The sequence below is a fragment of the Aethalodelphis obliquidens genome, unplaced genomic scaffold (assembly GCF_003676395.1).
Source record: "Aethalodelphis obliquidens isolate GAN/ISIS:26980383/991018 unplaced genomic scaffold, ASM367639v1 scaffold62, whole genome shotgun sequence".
NCBI classification, from domain to species: domain Eukaryota; kingdom Metazoa; phylum Chordata; class Mammalia; order Artiodactyla; family Delphinidae; genus Aethalodelphis; species Aethalodelphis obliquidens.
Window position 1 is genome coordinate 7,876,307 of NW_020838006.1, and position 26,290 is coordinate 7,902,596.

The 26,290-nt window shown below is 45.1% G+C and overlaps 1 protein-coding gene across 3 annotated transcripts in view; it reads left to right on the top strand.

Annotated features, from left to right (window-relative positions):
* The window catches only part of STAC (SH3 and cysteine rich domain), a 101,832-nt gene that overhangs the window by 26,420 nt on the left and 49,122 nt on the right, over nucleotides 1–26,290 (top strand). For 2 of the 3 annotated variants that reach the window (XM_027088205.1, XM_027088203.1), the window contains exon 2: nucleotides 10,075–10,351. In XM_027088205.1, coding sequence (XP_026944006.1) covers nucleotides 10,075–10,351 — 277 coding nt within the window. The remainder of the gene's footprint in view (nucleotides 1–10,074; nucleotides 10,352–26,290) is intronic. The other variant, XM_027088204.1, reaches the window with a different exon arrangement.

Here is a 26,290-nt window from a genome sequence, read left to right on the forward strand (position 1 = left end):
GAGAAATCTGTCAGCCTTCCATTTATATTTTACATAAATCCAATAAACAGATGAGGCAAAACTAGGGCATTTTGCAAAACTCGAGAGATTCGTTCATTTTTATCGAGTCACATTGCTCGGGATAGATTAGCAGTTAGTCTCTAACAAGAATGGAATTTTTTCTTTTCAAAGTATATGGAAATGAGAATGGAAGCCAAACATCATCTGGGGTGGTCTATTTTTAGAGAAAGTGATTTGCTGAGGGTATTTGTCATTCATTCAGGAGGACAGCCAGCCCTGAGCCATGGCAGGCATCAGTAGTAATAGCCAGCTCTTGCAAGGAAAAGAAAATAATCCTTCCATTCTTGAAAATCATTAAAAAGGAATGTTATCAAGTCAAACGCAAGCAAGACAGGCAGCAAGGGAATGAGAAAATTTAAGGCATTTTCTGTATATATGCATGTATGTACCGTAAATGTAGATTTTCTAGTGTGTGTTTCTCAGTGCACAGGTGTGAAAGTGTGTGTTCAGTGGGTTACGTGTGTCTGTATTACATGTTTCTGTGCATGTAAGTGATAATAGCTAATATTAATTGGGTTTATTCTATGTCTCAGACTCTGTGCTAAAAGCTTTATGGAGATTATCTCTTTGCATTATCTCTACAGCCATGTTTTCCATTCATGAAGAGGTTAATAGAGCTATTAGAAATCAAAACCAGGCCTCAGACCCAGACAGCTTGACCATTTCAGGCAGTCAGCTCCCCAGAGCCCTCTGCCACTGATTACATTACCATGCTGCAGAACAACCATGTTTATATGTCTTTGTGTATTTTTTGTTTGTTTTGGAGACAGTCTTAAAGGGGAGCAGTTCTCTCTATTATCTGCATTAAAATAGTATCGGTAGGTATATTTCTCACAAGCACACCCATCTTCTTGGTAACATATTAATGGGTTCAGCAGCAAAATGAGTTTGAAAAGCTAAAATCTCAGAGTGTTTGTTTGGATCCCTGGTTGTCGTTTGTCTTCATCTTCAGACAGAGCCCACACAGTTCGTTCTGGTGCCTTGCATCTGGCCTCTGGCTGGTAAAAATCGGTGTGATGTTTGGGACTGGAAATTTAGGGGATTTGAACTCTCTTTAACCACATCTTTACATGGATCTCTAGTAGTCATCTCAAAATTAGCCCATCAAAAACAAATGCCCAGTATTCATCTCCTCTCCCCATCAGACATGCTTCTTCCCACTGTCCATCATCCCAGTAAATGGCCATTTCTCCAGTGGCAACTGCTCAGGACAAAAATCCTTGGATTCATCTTCGGCTTCTCTCTTTTCCTCACACACCACATCCAACTCACTAAGAAACCCTACTTCAGAATATGCCCAGAACACACCATTTCTTACTATTTCCACTGCCATGGCCCTCGCTTAAGCCATCATCTGTCTATGAAAATGTTAGTCCTTTCTCCATGCATAAACCAGTGCAGTCCTTTACAGATACAGATCACTCAGTCAGGCAGTGTCTTTCCATCACACTGGGAATAAATGCAAAGTCCTACCCCAAGGCCTCTGAGGTCCTGCAGGACCAGCCTCTGCGTGTGTAACCTTATCTTTGTCCTCTGCCTCCTCAACTCCCTCTCGGTCTGTCCTAGTCACCGGTGCTCAAGCTCCTTGGCGTTCCTCAAACACACAGAACGTATTTCCAGCTCAGGCTGGGAGGATGACCAGGATGAAAATGTGCTGGTGGGGATGTTCTAAAGTGGCCCTTAAAAGAAGTATCCAGGGGGCTTCCCTGGTGGTGCAGTGGTTGAGAGTCCGCCTGCCGATGCAGGGGACACGGGTTCGTGCCCCGGTCCGGGAAGATCCCACATGCCACGGAGCGGCTGGGCCCATGAGCCGTGGCCGCTGAGCCTGCGCGTCCGGAGCCCGTGCTCCGCAACGGGAGAGGCCACAACAGTGAGAGACCTGCATACCGCAAAAAAAAAAAAAGTATCCAGGACAGCCAGGCAGTATTTGGCCAACAAAGTTGCACCCTCATCGTAGGAATTGAAACCATGGCAGCTACGCCCAGGAGAGTATTCCTCCAGGGTGAGGTCTTTGAAAGGCAGTGATCAGAGGCCCCATATCTCCATTAAGCCAAGGGATGCGGCTTTGCAGGTGGCACACGTGTACCTTGTGATGAGGCGACAAGGGCAGGGCACAAGCATGGATTTGGCAGTCTTGAGAAACCTGAATCTGATTCCGACTCCGCTGCTTACTGTCAGCATAACTGTGGGCAGACACTTACCCTTTCGGAGTCTCGTTCTCCTCTTAGTTCAGAATTTTGCAGTGATTTACTCTCCTGCAATAATAGTTTGGGTTTGTCAAAAATCTACATATACCCGTGGGAGGGTAGCATGTAAGTGCTGTACCAGTTAAGAATATCAGCTGGACAGGGCTTCCCTGGTGGCGCAGTGGGTGAGAGTCCGCCTGCCGATGCAGGGGACGCGGGTTCATGCCCCGGTCTGGGAAGATCCCACATGCTGCGGAGCGGCTGGGCCCGTGAGCCATGGCCGCTGAACCTGCGCGTCCGGAGCCTGTGCTCCGCAACGGGAGAGGCCACAGCAGTGAGAGGCCCGCGTACCGCAAAAAAAAAAAAAAAAGAATATCAGCTGGACAAGTTAAAGAAAATATTGGTTAAAGGGACCAAAAAATCCAACTTACAGTAATTTAAACAAGTATGGGTTGGTTTTTCTCACATAGTAAGAAGCCTAGAGATAAGAAGTTGCTGGCCTTGGCTTAGCTACTCAGCAAAGCCATCATGAGCTTCCTTTTCTCTGCCACCTTGGCCTGTTGGCTTATGTCCCCATTATCGTGGGATAGCAAGAGGGCTGCTGTAGCTCTAGACGTCATGTCTGTGTTCAAGACAAGAAGGAAAGAGAGAAAGGTAGGAGCAACCAAGTCTTCCCTCTTTTATCAAGAAAGCAAAACTCTGGAGAAATCTACATTGGATGTACATTGCCTTGGCCAGAACTGTGTCATAAGCCATTTCCAGCCGTCAGGAAAGCTGGACACACTGCTGTTCCAAGAAAAAATGGAGGTTTTGTAAGGAAAAGAGAAGTAGGGACCGGAAGTTGGGTACACAGCTAACAGAGTCTGCCTTGGAGTGGGGTGGGGTGGGGGGGCAAAAACAAAAAAAAGCAGAGTCCTACAAAAATAAAAAAGGTTGAGAACTGCTTTGGGAGTGATATAAAGTTGATTGAGACCTAATCCAATCTACAGGGAATTCACAAATCTAGGGTGGGAGAGTGAATACGATACAAATTGAAATAAGAACTGGACCTGTGATGCAAGCATTATGTTATGGTACACTCAAGGAGCAATTACTTCTGATTGGAATGATGGAGGCGTCTTCATGGATCTATTTGAGCACTTCCTATGTACCAGGCATTTCAACACTAATTGCAAAGATCTTCATTTCTTCCTGGCTTCCTGGCTTCCTGCCTGGCTTCATGGAGTTCACATCTTAAGGACACAGACAAGAAACAATTAAACAAATAAAATGAACTCCAATTGTGACAATCCTGACATAGCAGGTGGCTTTCTCCAAGGGTGAGAGGGTGTTCCCAGACAGAGAAACAGCATGAACAGAGGCTCAGAGGCAGGAAAGTATATCCTCCTTGGTCACTTATGGCTGAAATTCCGAGTGAGGATGGAGGAACATGGTCAGCTTGGGTTGGCTGCAAATGCCTGGCTTGGTCAGAGTAAGCAGGACTGATTCTTGGCTTTATCACTTACAGTATGTCCTTTACCACTCTGACTCCCAGGACATCATCTACAAATTGGAATAATAGTCCCTCATAGAGCTGTAGGGTGGGTTTAATGGCACAGTGCCACACAGTCACTGCCTGATGAGGTGGATTGGAGGATTAAAGGAGATGATACACGTGAAGTTTTAGGAATAGTATGTGACACATCCGAAGGACTCAAATGTCAGCTGTAACTAATACCATGCTTGTTGTCCTTGTTACTTCTCCTCCACAGAAATGAGGAAGTTAACACAAGCTGGCTTCCTCCTCCATCCTCCACCCCCTCACTACTTGTGTTTTGTTACTACAACTCGTGGTATTTTTATTACTGTTAAAACTAAATTACGTGTCATCTGTTCTGAATTACGTGTCATCTGTTTCATTAAGTATTTATAATAGGTGAATTGTCTTTGTGAACTGTGTATACCAGTCATTTTAACTTAACCATGTTGAAATTATTTCAAGCGCAAGTTCTTTTATGCCTCGAGTTTTCCATATTTTCCAGTGCTTTTGTTTTCTCTGCTCCTGAGTGGTCATTTGTCTGGGTTGAGAATACTTGGGTCATAACTTTGTCTTACATTGTTTCACATTGGAGAAGAGAAACTTGAAGTGAGTCTAAGGTTTCTTTCTTCATGGGTGACCCACTTTCCTGCCTGTGTGTTTGGATGTCCTCCTTTTCTTTTGACACCTTGATGTTCTGACAGGACACTTGAACTTGCTGGCAGGAAAAGAGATAGCTCTTTTCACCAGGCTGACCGGACACATGACGGTTCCCTCATTGATGGGTTTGTCTTCTTCCCTCATTTAGCCCAGGAATTCTCTTTTATCTTTGAATAATGCTGCCGTTCCAGTCATTCTGAAGTCTTCTTCAGGATCCAGTTATTTCTTTATGTCTTCTCTAATGATTTTCATCTTCTTGTATCTTTGTAATAAGTCCTGTGTTTTATGTGAGCTTCTCAAACATAACCCCACATCGTAGGATCACGTTTCTGCAGAGTGAGTCCTTGTTGCTTTTACCTTTCCTGTTTTAAATTTTACTGTGGTATTTACTGCTTGCTACAAATTCTTTTCTTAACTCTAGCGAATCCCTTCCTTTCTAACTGAGTTTGATCATCTCAGCTTTCGTATCTTATTTTTCAGAGATTATATGTTTCCAAATGTATTGAAAGCACAGAGTGTATATGAAGTTTACTTTTTATTCCAATAGTAAGTGTTTTCACAACTATGTTCTTCCTTTACCACCTGAGTGGTATAATATTTACTTATGTTTTAGAGGTTTTCACACACACCATATTATTGGTTTATGTTTTATGTTCTTTCATTTCTAAATGAAACGAGTTTTTCAAGATCTGGAATTTCTGCCTAAATATAGTGAGAAAAGTCGCCTTTGATCACTTTAGGAGTCAGGTAGATGTTGTTAGGGTCCTTGTATTATGTCTTGAGCTAGAAGGGAGGTCAGTGTTAAGTACATATCATTAGTTGACTGAGACAGCAGCCTCAGGAATCACATAGAATAAGCAAATGGTACATCTTCAGTAAATGTCGGCCGTTAAGAGCAGCAGCAACATTGATCAATTTTGACTCCATAGAATTTTAAATTCATCCTACGCAAACGCGTTGAGTAAATAAAGTCAGAGATGAGTGACAAACTGAGGGGAAAAGGAGAGGAAAGTTTTCATCTCACTTGGGGAGATACATGGGCAGATATTCATTTTACAGCACTAAACTCAGTCTTGTGAGTGAAAAAAGAAAGCATGGGAGATGACTCACTCTTTAATTGTGGTCTAATATTCCATCGAATGGGGTACTGGATTAATTAACTGTTTCTCTATGGATGAACATTTGATTGCTTCTAGTATTTTCTTGAGGCAGAGACCTGCATTTTTTCACCAAAATCCATTTTCATTTCTTCCTGGCTGTACAAATGGCAGATGAAGTTTTTATAAATCTATAAACTATGTTCATAACAATAAAAAGATCTATAAACTACTAGATAATGATTAAATTTTGAGCAGTTATTTTCTGCCCAGATAACAGTTCATAGGTACCATTCCCTAATAAAACTAACCAGGGCTCCTTGGAGAAATGCTGGCTGCAAGACTGGAACAGGGAAAATATAAGATAAGCCTGGAGAACCCTGTAGTGTTAGCAAGTAAGGAAGTCTTCAGAAATATTCAGGGCATGTGGAAAAGGACACAGATTCAAACCAAAAGGAGCTTCCAGTGACCAAACCTGGGACAATTAGAGTAACAAAATGATGGTAGTAGGAAATTGTAACTCAGAATAAAGCAAAGATCCATCAGTCCATACTAATAGAAACAAATAATTAATAAATAGGTGAAGAGAAGGAGAATACTAATTAATTAATATAGAAGGATAATGGAAATAGACTATCACCATTAGGCAAACACCAGGTAATAAGTTTTGCAGGCAAGAATCATCGATGGATGTTGAAATTAGAGGACAAATGCATGATGAGAAACAGGATATTTACATCATCTCAAAGTAGTTCCCCTACATGAAACTCATTCATGACAAAGAGAAAAATAGTAACTTGACAGTGGAGCAGCCTGGCTAATATCACCTCAGCCCACTGACTAAAGTTAGTATCACCAGTAATAGGACATACTGATGTCAGGTACCTCCTAATATGCTGCATTGAGAAGAACACATCACTTTTGTCCTGTTCTTACTGAAAATATATAACCTCAGTCTAATAATGAGAAAACATCAGACAAACCCAAATTGAAGGACATTCTACAAAATACTGTTTTGTAAACCTCAAAAAGGTAGAGGTTATGAAAGACAAAAAAAGACTGAGGACCTAACATAGATCGAAGAGACTAAGGAAATGAAACTAAATGCAATATGGAATCCTGGATTGGATCCTGGACCAGAAAAAAAGGCATTATGGGACAACTGGAAAAATCTAATAAGATCCATAGATTAGTTAACAGTTTTATATCAGTGTCAGTTTCCTGGTTACAATCAATTTACTATATTGTACTATGTAAGACGTTAACATTAGGGGAAAGTGAGTGAAAGTTACACGGGGATTCTACTATTTTGCAATCTTTGTATTACTAAAATTATTTTTAAATAACAAGTTCAAAAAAAAAATAGGTCATGCAGTTTTCACTGTGTTGCTCTTTCATAGGTGAGCAATCCAGAGCCCTGCTGAATTGAAGAATTCAGAATAATTTTCTAACACCTAATAGCTAATGTTTAATGTCAGTAGTTTTTTTTTCCCCTCATTTGGTGTAATCTAACTCTGGGGATTTTTCTTAATTATCTGAAAGAAGCAGATCTGTTGTTCATTTGACAAAAGAAACCGCCCTTAGCCCTTATCTTTAGCTAAATAGATTGTTAAAACCAGACAAAGCATCAGATGGGGCTTTAAACAGAATTGGGATTCTGTTTGCTGCTCTGATTCTCCAAGCTGCTATTAAAGCAAAAACCGTTTACTAGGTTCCTATAAATCTAACGTGCAGCTTTAGAAGCGTTCTGCAGTGCTTTCAAAATGAAAAATCAAGGATCAGAAACAGTGTATGAAATACACAGAGGATTCAGCCTGTAACTTGACAATCCATTAGCCACTTTATTCAACACCTAAGTAAGTTTTTCTTGAGTTAACAGAATACAAAATAGCAGAACCAGGGTATGGAAAAGTCCCCAGATGTAGACTCAGATACTTATGTTCAAGTTCTTTTTTCTTTAATTGAAGTAGAGTTGACTTACAATATTATATTAGTTTCAGGTGTACAACATAGTGGTTCAATGTTTTTATAGATTATATTCCATATAAAGTTATAAAATATTGGCTTATCTCTGTGCTGTATGTTACATCTATGCAACTTATTTATTTTATACCTAGTAGTTTGAACCTCTTACTATCCTACTATATATGTATATGTATGTGTGTGTGTGTGTGTGTGTGTGTGTGTGTGTGTGTATCTGAATCACTCGCCTCCTGTCTAAGTCTACCTTCCTCCAGCGTCAGTCCAATTTATAGCCAGAAGGACTTGACGTGCAGAAGGTGTGTTCTGCTCCTTTGCTGGTTCCAGGCCCTCACCTCTGTGGGGCTCAGTCTCACAGAGCGATTGCTTCATAGCCCCCCCTCGCAGTTAGCTTTGCTGGAGATGGAGGGTCCTCTTCAAAATAAGTGCTGTGCTCCCAAGGGCTCGTGACTCCCTTCCCCTGTATCAGTGAGGATGTGCTAGGTTACGGTTCGGTAACAAACACTCCAAGATGATCCAGGAACTCTTCCTTCCTGCTCCTTTGGCAGTTCCAGCCCCTCTGCTGGGTCTGGGCCGTAGGATGGAGGGAAAGGGACAAGAGTCTTGGCGGCCCACAGTTTCTCACCTGTTATGTAGGTTACTGCTGCTTCTCAGGCTAGCCCTTTCGGGCTGATGATGCTCCATTGCTGGTCTTAGTGGGGCTTCTCTAGAAGGCCCCCTGCAAGGGTGTTCCCCACCCCCGACGCCATACAGTTCCCTGAAGTAGAACACTGACTTCACATGGTCCTGGCCACCTTCAAATGGGCAACAAGGCACAATCCCACCACATGTTTGGAAGGTGGGGAGAACAGCACTGTATTGCTGTGTACACACGATAGATACTCAATGGTTCAAAACACCAGCCATCTCTTTAGTTGATGATCCTATGGGTTGACAGTTTGAGCGGGACTCAGCTGGGCAGTTCTACTGGTCTCATCTATGCTCCTTGATTCCCTGCAGGGAGCAAGGTGGCTCTGCTTCAGGGGTGTCACTCGAGTGATGGGGGCTTCTGGACTGTGTGTCTTTCATCGTCCTTCAGGCTATATCGGGTTTGTGCATATGGCAGTTTGGCAGGTTTCCAAGAGGGCAGATAGAAGCATACAGGGCATCTTGAGATTTGGGCTTGGAAGTGGCTTAAAGTTGCTCTGCCGCCTGCTGTTGGTCAAATTCCCCAAACCAACAAGATTTGAGGAACTCCAGCCTTGATGGGAGGAGCTGCGAGGTCACCTTGCAAAGGGGCATGGGAAGGGGAAGGTAGAGAACTGTGGCATCCACCCCAAGCACTAAGACCACCACATCTTCCTGATCTTCTGTGGGAGAAGTTGGGGGGCTGATGGCTAGATTAGGTGGCTAGACTCGGCAAGGCCAGATCAAGACATCTTGTGTGTTCAGTAGGGGTGTCTGACCACACTTGATGGAGGTCTTTATTAGAATAGTGTGATGAGCACTTGTTTTGTCTACAGCTTTGGGGCTTAGACATCAATTCCAGGCAACAGGCATGGATATTCAATCACAAAAGGAAAACTGCCTTAAAGGTGAAGTGACCTACTACAGGTCATGCAGCTGCTAAGTGGTTCATTTCTTTTATCTGGGGAGAGGGGAAACTATGCACTAAGGGCTGCTGATTAAAAAGCATAATAAATGCCAGAGACTTAAAAGGCCGCTGTGGCTGGGATGGGCAGAGCAAGGTGGATGGTGTGTGAGCTGTCGCTGGGATCCAGAATCTACCAGTCCCTGGAGCCCATGGCAAGGAGCTTTTCTTTAAATTTATAAAGAACAAAGGAAGCTCTGTGAAGGATTTTAAACAACAGGCTCACATCTTGTTTCCAAAAGACCCTTCCGGCTGCCATGTGAAAACTAGATTGGAGGTGCAGACTGGACCAAACCGAGTTAGGATTCCTCCAGCCCCGTGTGGTGCCACTCCATGGGTCCCAAAGGCAAAGGAGAAATGGTCTAGTTTGCCATGAGCAAAACCGAGAGGCAGGGCACAGGGAGGAGCAGAGAAAGTCAAATGGATAATTTCACACCGTGCCCTCCTCAAACACACGCACACGCACACGCACTGCTTCGGACCCAAGCAGGCTTGAGAAGTTCCGGCTTGTGTTCTGTGATACTTTAGCCAGATTAATTCCGAGTCAGACAGTGACCTCCTCTGCTTTGCTATGTGAGCAGACAGATGGCTGCCAAGGGACCACAGCAGAGAAAGACCAGCAGAGACCCCAGCATGAGGGACCCAGCCTTTGAGCCCAGGAGTTCATACAATTAATATTTCCAGTGATTCCAATTCAAAAGGCAAATGGTGTCCAAAGCAGTGGGATATTTTGACAACACGTGGGTGGGATGGCAGGGAGGCAGAGAGGAGGGGCAGGCAGTGGAAAAGGGGCTGCTGACATCACCCGCCCCCTCAGGGACATCTGTGAGCCTCCCCAGGGGCTGAGGAAGTCCGTAGGAACAGAGCAGTCCATGGAGTAGGCCTCAGCCCCACAGCAGGAGTCTGCACGATTGATCGTAAGTCTGTTCTGTCATTGCATTGCAGCTCCAGAAACTAAAACGATCACTTTCTTTCAAGACCAAGAGTTTACGGAGCAAAAGTGCTGACAACTTCTTCCAGCGAACCAACAGCGATGCGAAACTGCAGGCCGACATGCTTTCGGAGGTCAGCCCCAGCTCCAGCCTGCTCCCTGCCCCCGGATGCCTGACGTCCACAGTCACCAGGGCCGGCCTGTACCCAGGCGGCGGCAAGGCCCACGCCTTTCAGGAGCACATCTTCAAGAAGCCCACTTTCTGTGATGTCTGCAACCACATGATCGTGGGTAAGCCGTCCCTCTGCCTCCTCCTCCAGGTCCCTGCATCCCTGCAAAGCCAGGTGAGAGGGGTGTACCTGAGTCCAGGTCCCCGTGGACAGACTCTGAGTCTGTCTGATATGCAGGAGGGTTGTTTGGGAGCGTTTGGGATGACAGTGTGTGTCAACAGGTAAGGGAAGCAGGGCTGGGTGGAGGGAGACGCTGGGTTGTGGTACAGATGGAAGAAAGCTTCCAGCCGATCCCCAGGGAGCTCTCAAGCCCCGTACAGTCATCTCGCGTTGAGGCCAGAGGTCTGGGACTTTGTACCCCTGCATCACCTCTCACCGGGTACGGGCAGCCCCTGGGGAGGGGGCAAAATCTTGAACAGAGCAGTTCTTTTTAGCTAAGGGCAGTTAAGGGAGAGGGAATCCGTGGGAGGCAATCAAGGTGCTGGGCAGTTGGGGTTCGAACGCCTCTGTTCTGCAGGGAGATCTGAGTGACGCATTGCAGGGTCCTCTCCAGTATGCGTGGCTGTGTCTATCTGGGGTCGCCTGGGCAGGGGGTCTGTGGCTTGGTGAGCTCCAGGTGAGTGACAGAGACAGGCAGCTGTGGAAGGCAGGAGACCTCAGGGAGGCACTGACCCAGGCAGGACAGGGGATTTGGTTGGAATGGTGATTACAACTCTGGACCCGGAAAGGACTCACTCCTGCTACCTTAGAGAAATGGTGATAGCCTGAGCATCTTGGGGGTTGTGCCCAGATGAAGAGAATGACCTATAAAATGTCCCAGCTAGAAGGAAGACCTGAGCCATTGAGAGCCAGGCGCACAGAAATTCTGCAGTTAACACTCTTCTGCCTGTCCCACGGTAGAAACCCAGTGACCAAACAGATGGAGGAAACCATAAAAGTACTTTGGAACTCAGAGTGAGTTGAAACCCGTTGTTTCAAGAACAGCAGCGTGTCCTGGTGATGGACAGGTCACTGCAGAACAAGAGAGGAGGGGGAAGGAGATGCCCATGTGTGCTCTCAGGGGGCAGTTAGGATGTACCCACCCTAGGAGAAGTTGAAGGGCAGAAGGCTGGCATTAAGAGAGGAAATGAGGCTGGGAATCAGACGATGCAAGGCTGACTGAGATGGGGACTGTCCTGAGACGGTGCTGATCCTGCAGATATGAAGCCAGGCAAAGCCTAGAGTGCCTGGACAGCCACTGAGAGGGTAACAGGTGTGAGAGACAGGCCTTCCCCACGTGGGGTCCCAATGCCAGGCCCACGCCATACCTCCTGCTCACTTACGGCCTGGGTGCTGCAGCGCTGGGCTTGGCCGTGAAGGCTTCAGGGAAGAACACTTTAAGATCAAGAGCCTGTTTCCCAAGCTGGGAGCCAGGGCCCAGTGTGGCCCTGATATGTCGTTCATCACACCTTCCAGCTCCTCAACCCTGAAACCCACCCTTCCCAGCCCCCCGTTTCCCCTTCAGTACCCATTTCCCGTGGCCCAGCACCTCTTCTGAGTATGACAGTTGTCTCAGGTCGGATTTCCTAGAAGCAGAGCCTGACATGGGGACTCAAGTGCACGTAATTTATTGAGAGGGTGCTCTCAGGACAAGAGGGAGAGAGGGAAGCGGATGGAGAAGGGGAGGAACTCAACTAGGAAGTGGTGTTAGGTGGATCTTGCGGGAGTCTGGAGCATGAATTTCACCAGCTGGTCCTTCCTTGAGGCCAGCCTTCGGTATCAGTGGGCTTCCCTCCTCCTCCCATGATGGAGGTCATTTCAAACCCCTGAGCAAAGTGGCTCATGTTCTGCCGATGGCAATTTTCGGAAGAAAGGGGCAGCTGTGAGCCACGAGCAGCCAGCACACATACCACCAGTGTTATTAGTGAGGTTTCGCTGCTATAACGAATTGCCACAAACTTGGTAGCTTTAAACCACACAGATGTATTATCTTATAGTTCTGGAGATCAGAAGTCCACAGTGAGTCTCACTGGGCTAAAATCAAGGTGTCCACAGAGCTGCATTCCTTTCTGGAGGCTCTAGGGGGGAATCCATGTTCTTGTCTTTTCCACCTTCTAGAGGCTGCCCACACCTTGGCTTGTGACCCCTTTTTATCTTCAGTGCAATGAAGCGTGGCGGTGGCAGGTCACGTCTTTTTCACACCACTATCCCTTTGGTCCTGACTCTCCCCCTTTCCTAAAGATTCTCGTGATTACACTGGACCTACCTGGGTAAACCAGGATCACCTTCCCATCTCAAGGTCACCTGATTAGCAGCCTTACTTCCATTTGCACCCTTGAGTTCCCCTTGCCGCGTAACATAACTACTCACCAGTTCTGGGGATTAGGACATGGACATCTCTGGGAGGCCATTGTTCTGCCTATACCTACCCAGTACGGGGTATCTGGGTAGGGCATCAGCAGTGTCCACCATGGCAATAGAAGAAAACCTTAGTTGAAGATCACAAGACTGGCCTCCGTGGATTCCTTTCCATGCTGTCTCTGATGCCAGTCATGTGATAGTTATATTCCAGCCAAAGGCTTTGTGATGTCACAGGGTGAGAGGCCATCTTACTTTGAAGTGGGCAGAGGTACCTTTCCATATGGTATACAGAATGGGGAGAGCGCGGACCCATGTTTTGCTCCTGGCTATTCCCATGAAACAATTAGCTCCTTCCCTTCCCAGATGAAATGAGATGAGGGAGTGAGGACGGTAGAAAGACCATGCATGTAGAACCAGACAGCCTGGATTAGAGCCCCGTGCAGCTGTGTGACCTCGTGCCAGTGACTTGCCTTCTTTGAACCTGTGTCCTCATTTTATGCGGAGATGATAATACCACCCTCAGGGTTTTGTGTGGACTAATGAACTGGTAGAAGGGAAGTACCAGGCATCTAATAGACCTCAGTAGAGGAAGGGTATTGGAATTGATATCATTATCATTATTATTAAACAAGAAAATAGTCATTTTCCTAAGGAGGAGAAAGCTATTTAGAGGGTAAACCAAATTAGAGTAACAAAAAAAATTTTTGACACTTTATAGCCATAAATAATTTTAAAAATAATGTCATGGTAACAAAATAATTACTCCCTCATCTACACAGCAGTGTTTTACATACACCTTAAAGATTGCCTCTGGTTCTGCATTTCCCATTCCGTGAGGGATTTGAACAAGCAAGCAGGTGTCTAGAAGAGAGTGATCAGAATGGTGAGTGGTGTGCCAAAATAAGATTGTGAGGAAACCCTGGGAGTTTGGTGTGGAAAAGACTTTGGATGTGCAACTGTGTTTTAAAATACCATATTGGAAAAGTCAAGAGACTTACTCTCTGTGCCTTTAGAGGGAAGGGTTGGGAGCAAGGGTTAAAGTTAAAAGACAAATTTCAGGGAGAATATAACCATTTAACTGAGGCATTTGACCAGTAATTGAAGGGCCTGCCTTATGAGTAGTGAGTAGTTTAACTTCTGCCAGGCATAGGTCGTCTTGAAGATCTTCCCCTACTTAATTATCTGATATTCTTTGAAATGAGCCTCTGCTGCTTCCCAAAGAGACCAGTGTCTGTCATCATTGAACGTGGAAATATCAGTGGTTTCCAGTGTAGCCAGGAAGGCAGGGTTCTGCGGTGTCCTTCACCCTTGGCCAAGAACCAGTTGGCGGGGGAAGGGTGTGTGTGTGGGGGTGTTTATTCGAAATGGGGAGCGGCATCAGCCACTTTTGCAACCATACACGCAGGCCTGTCCTCATCCTCAGAAAACCATTCTCTATTCACACTGTCATTTTCTAGTCACTATTATTATTCATGTTCTTCCTTCTAACAGGCCACATTTAGGAAGAGTGCTTTGTGTCAGTCAAGGATTTCCGAAAAATCGCCGTATCACAACTACTCTAAAACGCCAGTGTGCTCAAAACAGCTTTCTTTTACTCTTACTCAGCATCTTCAGATCACCTGGGGCTTGGCTGATCCAAACTCAGCTCAATTACTGTGTCCTCTCTCTCTTCCTTATCTCTTACCCTTTCGTTGGACCCATGGGCTGCGCATGCCATGTCCTTCTAATGGCAAGGACAAGTGGAAGCATACAGACCTTCCAGAGGGCCTTGGGTTGGAGGAACCCAACTGTCACTTCTGTGGATACGCCACCGGGATGTGGGTCAAACCCATGTCCAGGGATGGAGAAGTGCACTCTGCCCCCAGTAGCAGGGATAGCAAAGCCACCTGCGAAGGACAGAGTGAAGAATGTTAATAATCCAGCCTACCACTGGGCTTAGGATGGCCTCTGCACTACGGAGCCTTTTTTGTCTGGGAGACACTACTAAGTCTTAGAGCTAAACTACCTTCCACGTCCCTTCTGCATCTGGAAGTGATGCCTGGCCTCTGACCATTACCATGGCAGGGAGGGGGTCTCATCATGTCTTGTGCTCAGAACTCTGAGGCAGTTTGGCCTCCAACTTCAGTTTTGTGTCTACCTACCTAGCTTCAGAATTTGACGCATCATTTTCAATTTCCACACAGATTTCCACTGTCCTTTTCAAGGCAGTGCTATTCATAACCCTTAAATAGGTGATGATGAGTCTCTATTTTCAGTCTCATGACGAGTGTGAAAAGACCGACAGCCTGTGTCTTTTTAAAACAACTAATGGAAGTGAGTTCATCTCCGAGGAATGTCACAGTCATTACCCTAAAGAGGATTCCAGGTACACCTCAAGTACAGTGACAATTTTGAAAGATTCTGTTTTGAAAATCACACCAAAAAAATGCTTTGTGTTAAAGAGAATTTCACTATACTTTTCTCTTCTCAGAATTAAATGTATAGTGTAACTGCCTTTTTCACATAAAAAGAGAGAGAAGAAAGAGAAAAAACAGTCAACAAGGCACACTGCTCTTTTCAAAGATGAAAACCAAGTAAACCAAATAGTAGGCTCCTTCAGGGAAAGGAGAAAGGGTATTAGAGAGGTGATGTGAGACCAGAGGGAACGAGGAGAGGGAAAGGGCAGAGGAAGGAGGTGAGGAGAGGAAGAGGAGTGAGGTAAAGCAGAGGCCGATGGACGTTATCCTTCCCGAAACACTGCCCAGGGCTTGTCATCTGTGATAGAGCACAGCTGATCTGCCCTTTTTCTTTACTCCGCAAACCTAACCTCCTGTCTCTACATAATCACCTGAAGATTTGTATTCTTTTTTTTTTTTTTTTTTTTTGTGGTACGCGGGCCTCTCACTGTTGTGGCCTCTCCCGTTGCGGAACACAGGCTCCGGATAGGCAGGCTCAGTGGCCATGGCTCACGGGCCCAGCTGCTCTGCGGCATGTGGGATCTTCCCGGACCGGGGCACGAACCCGTGTCCCCTGCATCGGCAGGCGGACTCTCAACCACTGCGCCACCAGGGAAGCCCAAGATTTGTATTCTTTAAGCCTCAGCTCATCTTCATTTTCTAAATTCCGGGGAAAGACCCCCTGCTACTATCCCCTTAGAATGACATTCCAGAGAACATATTAAAGCAGGTTTTTTCCTCTCAACTGAGAACCAAAGGTTATGTAATGATGGCCAAGAAAAATCAAATCTCATTTGTGCAGTTTCTAGCTGATGGATATTTGTATAAAAATAAACGGAATCTGGCATCCTCGCTGTCTAGGATTTCTAAGTTGGAACGGACACTCAAAGTTGGGTTTACAGGGTCTCACATGTGTGCCTCGCCTAGCTGCCTAGGCCTTAAAGCTGGAAAGCCTAAACATTTGCCACTGGAAAGTGGCAGTAAAAGTAGACCAGGACCCCAGCCTCATTCCCTGCCCATCTCTTTCTAATTTCTTTGGCTCCTTCACTCATTCCCTCATTCCCTAGTGCCAGCATTGCCCTTGACCTTAGACCTGAGATTGCTCCTCCCCTGCTGACCCTGCCCTTAGGCCCCTTGGGTTAAGCAGGCACTATGGCATGCCCCCCACCTCCAGGACATGGCTACCCTTTATGATCACCTCCTTTCCAGAAATGTGGTCACCTGTGCAAGCCAAAGATGATCAAGCCAGTCTTTCACGGAGACATGAGAGAAGTAGGCAGTTAGGTGTGTTCACCAGCCCCAGTGCTGGATGCCCAAGCCTTTGGGTCAACAGGATTCAAGAGCCAGTCAGACTAGGAGAATCCTCTTGTACTTGCTTAGAAGAAAAATACTTCCTCCACCAAAACAATCCACTCTTGCCATCTTTAGGCCTTGGCAGTGGGAGTTAGGGTGGGGGACACGTCTTCACTGGGCACTCGTGTATTCCATCTAGGGCACTCTGTCTTTACAATGAACTCTCTACAGTGACTCGTTTCAGGAGAGCATTGAATTTCCTTGCGGTAATCTGCATCTCATTGGAATTGCAAAGACTCGAACAAGTCAATATGTGCTATTAGCATAATGAACTCAGTGCATGAGTCCACTCCGTCAATTAAGGAGGTTTTTCTAAGGGACTCCATTCTGACCCCTTGTTTCCAAAACTTGTTTGTTTTTTTTTAATTTATTTTTTGCTGTGTTGCATCTTCATTTCTGTGCGAGGGCTTTCTCTAGTTGTGGCAAGTGGGGGCCACTCTTCATCGTGGTGCGCGGGCCTCTCACTATCGCGGCCTCTCTTGTTGCAGAGCACAGGCTCCAGATGCGCAGGCTCAGTAGTTGTGGCGCACGGGCCTCGTTGCTCCGCGGCATGTGGGATCCTCCCAACCAGGGCTCGAACCCGTGTCCCCTGCATTAGCAGACAGAGTCTCAACCACTGTACCACCAGGGAAGCCCCCAAAACTATTTTTAAATTAGCTAAATGTTTTTAGTTGGCAGCCACTTAGAAGACACAGCATATTAAATGGGCACATATTTTCTAAACAAATATTTTGCAAAAAGGCTGGATTTCGTTGCCTAAAATGTCAAGTTTCCTCATACAGTCACTGCAGTCAAAGGATCATTTACATTCTAACTGTCCGAGTAGCAACCACTGGCGAAAACAATAATGGCTTTGTGGGCTTCCCTGGTGACGCAGTGGTTGAGAGTCCGCCTGTCGATGCAGGGGACACGGGTTCGTGCCCCAGTCCGGGAAGATCCCACATGCCGTGGAGCGGCTGGGCCCGTGAGCCATGGCCGCTGAGCCTGCACGTCCGGAGCCTGTGCTCCGCAATGGGAGAGGCCACAACAGTGAGAGGCCCGCGTACCGCAAAAAAAATAAAAAAAATAATGGCTTTGTCCTGGGTAATAATCCCTAAAACAGGACAGAGTTAGAGATCCTAGTGAAAGTGGTTTATTATGGGGAGAGCCCTCAGGAGAAGGGGAATCAGAGAAACAGGACCAGGAAGGGGGAGGAGTCAAGCAAGGATGTGGTCTCAGCTGGAGTTGACGTCACATGATCCCCCCCCAGGGGGAGTTCTGGAACACAGATTTTATCATATCGCCAAGTAGCCCCACCTTGAGACCAGGGTGTTGGCCTTTGTATACTCCTGTCGCTCAGTCATTGGCCGTGGCTGCCCCCCAGGGGGCAGTGGGAGTGTGACATCCCAGACAAAGAGGATCCCATTTGGCTGAGAACAATCCTCTGAAAAAGGGCACCTGTGAGCCATTCGGAGCCAATACTCACAGTGTCAGTACGATAAGTAAAATCTAGGCGCGGCACTAACAGCATCAGTATCTCTGTAAACACACTTTAATGCTACAAGACGCAATATAAAAACATCCTCCACTAGGAATGAATTTGAAATGCAGATGGACCGTGGCATTGTTGTAGCTATAACACTGTGTTATCATTATAATGGATAATATAAGGAGAGGAAATATTACATTACACTGAGTCACGGAACTTTCTGCTATGCTTTTGTTTGACCATTAATTTAGTTGTTTCCTGACCTATTCGGACCTCATCCGATTGCTTGAAAAAGCCATAAACATTGAAACATTAACCACACCTTGAATGGAAATATTCACTCACCGTTGAAGTTGTTTCTTGGTGGAAAATGCCAAACAGAAATCGAGGGGAATATTAAAAAAAGCAAATGTAAAATCTATGTATTCTCAGGATGGAATTAAAACTCTTGAAATGCCATCAGTCATTTAGCTGGACAGTTGTTTTAGGAGCTGTGCAGCTTATAAATAAGAAAATACAAGTGCTCTCTAGAACCTTTTTCTTAAATTTCAGATGTATATTTTCCTTTGGGCTGTGGTATGTGTCCATCATAAAATGTGGTACCTAGACCTCAGTGGTTTGCCCTATGGGATTGTTAATCTCTGGAGTCTTAATTGCTTACAAGTAGCAGTAAACTGCTACTTTTCTACTAGGGGACAAAAAGGTAACGTAATGCCTGGACCAACAGAAGTAATTTCTTTGTATTCTTTGCTTATCTGGCCCCCTTGAGAGAATTGTGTTGCTTCTGGGGACAGAGTTTTAAGTGAAAGTAAATAAAACTGGAGCACACCCAGGGTAGGGAGATAGTGACCCTGCCGGCTGAGGAATGTTTACAGGAGGTGGCAGTGCTTGGCTGGGAGAAGACTTTGGGGAACACAGTCATTGTCTTCAAATAGGTGAAGTGATCTCATCTGGAAGAGGGTTTAAACGTGCTCAGGGTCCCAGGTGCACAATGATGGATGATACAGTGAGGCAGAGTTCAAGATGCTAAAAGGAAGAGCTTCTAAAAGTATTCCCAGAAGTAGGCTTCGTAGATTTGGGGAGGGAGGATTTTCTATAGTAAAATATGTTTGGAAAATGCTGTACACTACACTGCCTTTGTATAATCACAGCACATGTTAGCATTTTGAAGTCCTGCTATCCTGAAGACAACCAGGTGTTAACAGTGGAGAACAGAGGCAGTGGAGCAAATGGGTGATAACGGGGTTCTCCCTCCTGAAGATTTTCTTTTCCCTAATTCCACTCGGCTGTCATTGAACACTATTTGGCATGTCTCTCTTTAATGGACACAATTTGGAAAGCCTTTACAGTGCCTGCAAAAGCAAGTTCATTAAAGAGTTATTAAGACTTCAGTTCAGATCCCATGTTCTCAGAGAACATTGTACTCAGCACCTTTTAACTAAAGGGGCACAAAATACTTTTCAGCTAGCATCTTCCATTAGTTTCCTGAAATTTTATGCCTGCTGCCATGTTTTTTTTGTTGTTGTTGTTGTTGTTTTTTCGGTAAGTGGGCCTCTCACTGTTGTGGCCTCTCCCATTGCAGAGCACAGGCTCCGGACACGCAGGCTCAGCGGCCATGGCTCACGGGCCCAGCTGCTCCGCGGCATGTGGGATCTTCCCAGACCGGGACACGAACTCGTGTCCCCTGCATTGGCAGGCGGACTCTCAACCACTGCGCCACCAGGGAAGCCCTGCCATGTATTTTAAGAAATACATTCTGTCTCATTTAAAATGACTTAAATGAAAAAGTAAACCACATTCCTTCCAGCAAAGATTGAGCAGAAATGGATGTTGGTAGGCTCCAAGGAAGGAGGTATGTTAGAGCCTCACACAGGGGTGGAAGCAGCTTCTGTCAGGGCCTAGTGTTGTGTTCTGGGACCTCACATGGGACTGCATGGTATCACTTGACCTGCTGCCAAAACAGAAGACAGGAACATAGAAGTTGGAGAGGACTGCCCATGTTACCAGATTGCTCACCACGCTACCCTGCAATGGTCCTAATGTGTTTTGAGCCCATTGTCAGTGCCCCAGCGTTTTTGCTCTTCTCTGGAAGATCTGGGACACCCTTCCTTCCTGCCCCATTTCTCTATCCATGCCAGCACCAAATCAATTAAAAGACTTTCTCCAGTTCCTGTGGTGACCACTTTCTCTGAACTTTCATGTCATTTCTCAAACAGCCTACCCCTTGAAGGAATGATCTGGTGTGATGCAGGTGCCTATTCCCACAGCAGCCAGCACAGCACCCACCGACATGTAGTGGGTATTTTAAAAAGAGCAGTGAGTGAGTGGGAGAAAAATCGCCTGCCTTAAATACCAACCAACAGAAATAGAAGAACATGGAAAACTCCCTAATCCCTTTGCAAGCCATTCCCGTGGTGTGTCAAGTCTCCAGCCTGCCCAGAAGGAAGCTTGACACAGAAGGTCAATTTTCTCATCTGTCATCTTTCTCTGTATTTCTCCTTTGTGTTGCACATTTTCATGTAAAGCTACTCAGCGCGCAAAGGGACATTACATGGATTCCTTCATTGTGAATTATATCCGTAGCCAAATAAAACAGCTACCTATCCTGTTTAATACTTCTGTCATGAATCCCATTGTTATAATAATGCTTCCACCTTAGTTTTTTAATACTTGCCTGATATGCCTTTATCTACCTGTAACTTTAAACCTTTTTTGTCATGTCATCTAAGTGCTTCTTTTGAAAATAAGCATAAATGGATTTTAGATTTCTTTTTTTTCCAACCTAAATTTTTCTTCTTAAATGGAAGACGTTTATGCATTAGTATTCATTGTTATGAGTGAAATATTTGGCTTCCTTTTGTCTGGTACTATATGATTTCTATTCTGTGTTTCCTGTTTCCTTCCAGTTCGTGTATGTGTGTGTGTGTGTGTGTGTGTGTGCGCGTGCACGTGTGTGTGACGTGTGATTTACATGTTCTTTCCTTTTATAACCTCCACAGTTTGAAAGATATGTAATATATTCTTCTCCTAACAATTACCTCTGAGGTTTTCAAAAAGCACTCGTTATTCCACATTTTTCAAGTTATTAAAAAGTATAATAAATATGGTAGTTTTATTCCTCTATTATTGCAGATAAACTTATCCAACTTTTAATCCCAACTCCCATCGTGCCAGCAATAGTATTTCCACTTCTTGTTTTTGCGAATTAAGTACGGCACTCTTGTCAATCCATATTTTTATTGCTCTTCCAATGTTTTGCAATTCAGACATTTGAGAATAAATCTTAAGGTATACATAACTTTTATAACAAGATTTATACATTGATTTAGACATTTCCAATTGTAACTGATTTTAGTATTTACCACCAGCTCTATTCTTACGTAACATCTCCATTCTTCAGCTCTTATTTTTGTTTCTCAGTTGTCCAGTATATTTCCAGTAATATTTTTCAAGAGGATATGGTACCAAAGGCATAAGGAAGGACATTGCCATGGGCCCCCTTGCTTGGCTAATGCATCTCTTGCAGATTGGGACAGAATGGTGAGCAGAGTCCAATCTGGGAATTCCTGCGGTTTCCACTTAATGTCCCTCAGCGTGTTCTGCGGCTTCGTCCCCTGTCCACTCTGCTCTCACTGAAGCCAGTTGCACACTCTCGCCTTTTACTTTAGTCCATGAAATCAAAAGATCTGAGAACTGCTGCTTTATGATAGTAATTAAATCATCTGTACTATCAGTTCTGACCTTCACTTCTTCTAATAAGGATTTTGATTGTGAAATTTTATTTTTTTGCTGTCCTGTATTCCCCATGCATTCTTCTAGGTTTTTTATTCCTTCTTTTTTTTTTTGGCCCCCTGAACCACTCGGCATGTGGGATCTTAGTTCCCCAACCAGGGATCAAACCCTCACCCCCTTCAATGGAAGTGTGGAGTCTTAACCACCGGACCACCAGGGAAGTCCCTATTCCTTATTTTGACTCCTTTATTGTAGTATCTGATTCTCTTGTATTTTATTGTCAACCAAAAGCAGATGCTGTCTATAATTGTCTTCTGTTTAGTATAATATAATTCTTTAAAATGCATGTTCCCTTACAACACTGTGAAAGGAGCAAAGGAGACAGGTGATTAATGCAGTCACGCAGACGAGGTGAATGGCAAATCTGATGGTGTAAACTCCTGAGGGCAGTGGCTGTGGTGTGTTGTGTTCGCTGTAGCATCCTCAGCGCTAAGTCTGGCACCCATCCTGTAACAGGTGTTCAGTATGAATCTGTTGAATGAATAAATAGATAAATGATTGCTCAGCCATTGATAACTATTATGAGAATTATGGTTATGATTATTTTTATTATACACAGAAAAATACTCACAGTTAAGAAGGTAGAACTGGGGCTTCCCTGGTGGCGCAGTGGTTGAGAGTCCGCCTGCCAATGCAGGGGACACGGGTTCGTGCCCTGGTCCGGGAAGATCCCACATGCCGTGGAGCGGCTGGGCCCGTGAGCCATGGCCGCTGAGCCTGAGCGTCCGGAGCCTGTGCTCCACAACGGGAGAGGCCACAACAGTGAGAGGCCCGGGTACCGCAAAAAAAAAAAAAAAAAAAAAAAGAAGTAGAACTGCAGGTAATCTCAACAGCCATGGATCCATCAAACATTGAACACCAACTGTGTACCAGCCCGGTGCTGATGTCTAATACCTTCATAAATTCAAGTGAGGAGACTGAGAGGTACCAAAGGAGAAGAGACCAGAATTATCTAGAAACTGGAAGAAGTGAGGAGGAGCCCCTGACTCTTGCAAATGAAGACCTGCTGGGCCTCCTTCCATGCAGATGCTGTGGTGTCCACTGGGGAGGGTGGGTTTAACAGGCCTCGTGATGCTCTCACTGGCCTTCCAAGGCCATCCCATCCCACACCCCCGTCCAGAGCATCAGACTGGGATGTTCCAAAGCCGCATCACTGATGGGAGAATATCTGAGTCCTGTTTGGGGGACTAGTTAGGGAAGTCGGGCAACCAAAGGAACTGTTAGAGGCTGGTTCATCTCAGTGATAGCCATACTTCCACATCTGTTCCTAAAGTTGTTTTTCTTAAGGTACACATCTGCTGACATTAGGAAGACATGGGCACTGCCTCCCACCCTGTCCTTAAACATGTCACGATTACTGAGAATAAGAAGGGGACCAGGTGGTGACGAGAGAATCTTTATATGCATAAAAAACAAAATAAAGGGCTTCCCTGGTGGCGCAGTGGTTGAGAGTCCGCCTGCCGATGCAGGGGACGCGGGTTCTTGCCCCGGTCCGGGAGGATCCCACGTGCCGCGGGGCGGCTGGGCCCGTGAGCCGTGGCCGCTGAGCCTGCGCATCCGGCGCCTGTGCTCCGCAGCGGGAGAGGCCACAGCAGTGAGAGGCCCGCGTAACACACACACAAAAATAAATAAATAAATAAATAAATAAAATAAAATAAAAATTTCTCAGCTTGTCAAACACTGCTGCTATCCTATCAGTGTACGAAAGAAAATGAGGGACTTCATTCCTATGAACTGTTTATTTTACTAGTAACTGACCAAAGTCTTAAATGGCCAAATTTGAGGGGAAAATTGTGAGAAAAAAAAAAGGTAGCCAAAGGGAAGAGACTGTCCCTCTTAAATTATTTTCCATCATGATGTTTGCAGATGTTTGGATGATTTCTTGAATCACAGCATAGACATGATTTCCAGAGAAATGATGTTATTCGTGCCCCAAAGAAGAGAACTGTATTTCAGGAGGCTTTTAAAATCATACCTTAGTGGAAAGAAATGTCAATACAGGAGAGTATTTCCACTGCATAAATAACTGGCCAGACAGGGGAGAATGATAATTCAAGGCAGTCTTTTGTTACATTTTTAGTCATTCTCCGAAGGTCTAGGTCACCAACTAGATGCTATTTAGTAATATCATAGCCAATAGATTCTGAATATATATATTTCCATGTTCTTCTGAGACCCTCTGTGCTTCATATATTTCCTCCTTGTCCCACCTACCAAGAAATTAAAAAGCCACCTAGGACAGAAGGAAAGGAGGAGAAATCTATCAAGGTGGAATTGGGTGGACAGAAAGTAGGCAGTGAATTCTGGATACACTTTAAGCCTTTTCTAAACTTGTGGCTGCAAAACATTTTCCTGACTGTGATGTTGCTGATTTATGCCTTCCTGCTTGAGGTTAAGACCAAGCCGTGGCAGACAAATGTAGAAAGGACCCATGATTAATTCCATGTTTGGAAGCTAGGGATCTCCTGGAATAGGCCATCTCCTGTTAAAAACAGGGGAGGCAGAGACCTGTTGGAAGATGCGTATCTTGTGCCTGCATTCAGCTGCCAGGGCAGAGAACACTCCACTGACCTACTTTAGAAAGGTCCCTTTGCTTGTGCAGCCCCAGGGATATCACATAAATGACAGAACTGGGCCAGTAGTAAAAAAAAAAAAAATAGGACAGCCCTTTGTGTGTGTCTGGGGCTCAAAGCATCTGGCAGGTGTGTGTGTGTGTGTGTGTGTGTGTGTGTGTGTGTGTGTGTGTGTGTAAGGGAGACACCTATACATTGTGACCCAGCTATTAGGGACAGAAGATGAGGGGAAGAGAAATACTAAAGCATTTTCTTTGTAGTTGATCGAACATTTTCTGGTTGCTGAACCAGAAAAACACAGCATAGACTATTCTATCACATGCTAAGCTTACCTGGAAAGATCCATAAGCCTTTAGCTACCCCACACTCCTCGTCCCAACAACATGACAACAAGCAAGCACAGGAGTGCACACGTAGATACCTGCCAGCACGTGTGCTCACCACACACACACTTTATACCTCCAATCAGGGAAATGTGTGTTTCCATTGACATGGCAAGAACATGACTTCAAGAGTTTACATCTGCTTCATTCTGATCCCTTACAGTCTAAGATCCAAGCACTGTAATGCCATAAAGAGAAGTCACAAGAATGATTTACTATAACCGAGGTGGGACAGTGAACCAGCTTGACTCTGACCCAGAAGGACTGTATCACTTCATGTGAGATCAGCCTGATAGCCCTCTTTGAGAAGGAGATTTCCAGGAACATTTTCTGAGCATCGATTTTCTCGTTTTAAAAATAGAAATAAAAATATCTCTCTGATAGATGTGGCATAAAGATTCAATGAGACAGTGCCCAAAAGCAGTGGTGCCCACTTAGCAGTAAGGTTCAGGGCTCTTTGCTTGTCCCTGTCTTCCTGTCCTGCTGTCCCAGGGGGCATGTACTGGTGCTGGCCGGCGTCTTTCCCAAGCTCTGGTCTCTCACTTTAGCTACCGGAACTCTGCTGCTCAGATGCCCTGTGGATGCTGAAATGCCTACATCTTCCCACAGTGAAGCAAATCATCTCCTTCCCCCATAAAACCTGCCACTTTACTGCTGGCCTCTCCTACTGGAGCACATGGCACCTGCGTGCTCCCATCTACCTGGCCAGAACCTCAAGGCTATCTTTGACTTCTCCCAGCCCCTCTCTCTAGAAACCCCACCCATGAGCAGCACACTCTGTCAGTTCTACTTCTGTGACTTCTCCATGGCCAACTCCCTCCCGTGTTCCCACTGTTCCTGCCTCAGGCCAGGCTTCAGCACATCTCATGTGAACTGTTTCAAGAACTTCCTAAACTGTGTTCTTTTATCGATCTCTACCGCCTCATCCCCTTGACACTGCTGCCAACCCTCTTCTGAAAGCAAACTGACATCGAATTACTGCTTTTCTCAGGAATGCTTCCTCAACCTGATTGCCCAAAGAATTATACTCAAGCTCCCTAGCTTGATGCTTATTCTAAAATCTCCAGTAGCTGACAAAGGCAAAGAAGTAAGGGCTTTGTCCCATCAGATTTGTAGAAGTGGAACTTCGTTCACTGCCCTGACAGTCATCATAAGTGGCACTAGTGAGCATCTACAAGTGGATCATTGCAAACAAATTCAAAATACAGAACTGCAAGAGAGAGCCAGGAGAGAGGCAGAATGGGGCAGAGAGGTTGGGGTGGGTGTTTGCATTCTGGCTCTGCACTTAGTAGATGGAGTGACCTTGGACAATTGATTTACCTTCTCTCAATCCCAATTTCTTTTTTTTTAATTTTTATTAAAATACAGTTTGTTTACAGTGTTGTGTTAGTTTCAGGTATATAGCAAAGTGATTCAGTTATACATATATATAAATATATATTCTTTTTTCCATTCTTTTCCATTATAGGTTATTACAAGTTATTGAGTATAGTTCTCTGTTCTATACAGTAGGTCCTTGTTGGTTGTCTAGTTTATATATAGTGATGTATATATTTTAATCCCAAATTCCGAATTTATTCCTCCACTGGCTCCCCTTTGGTAACCACAAATTTGCTTTCTATGTCTGTGAGTCTATTTCTGTTTTGTAAATAAGTT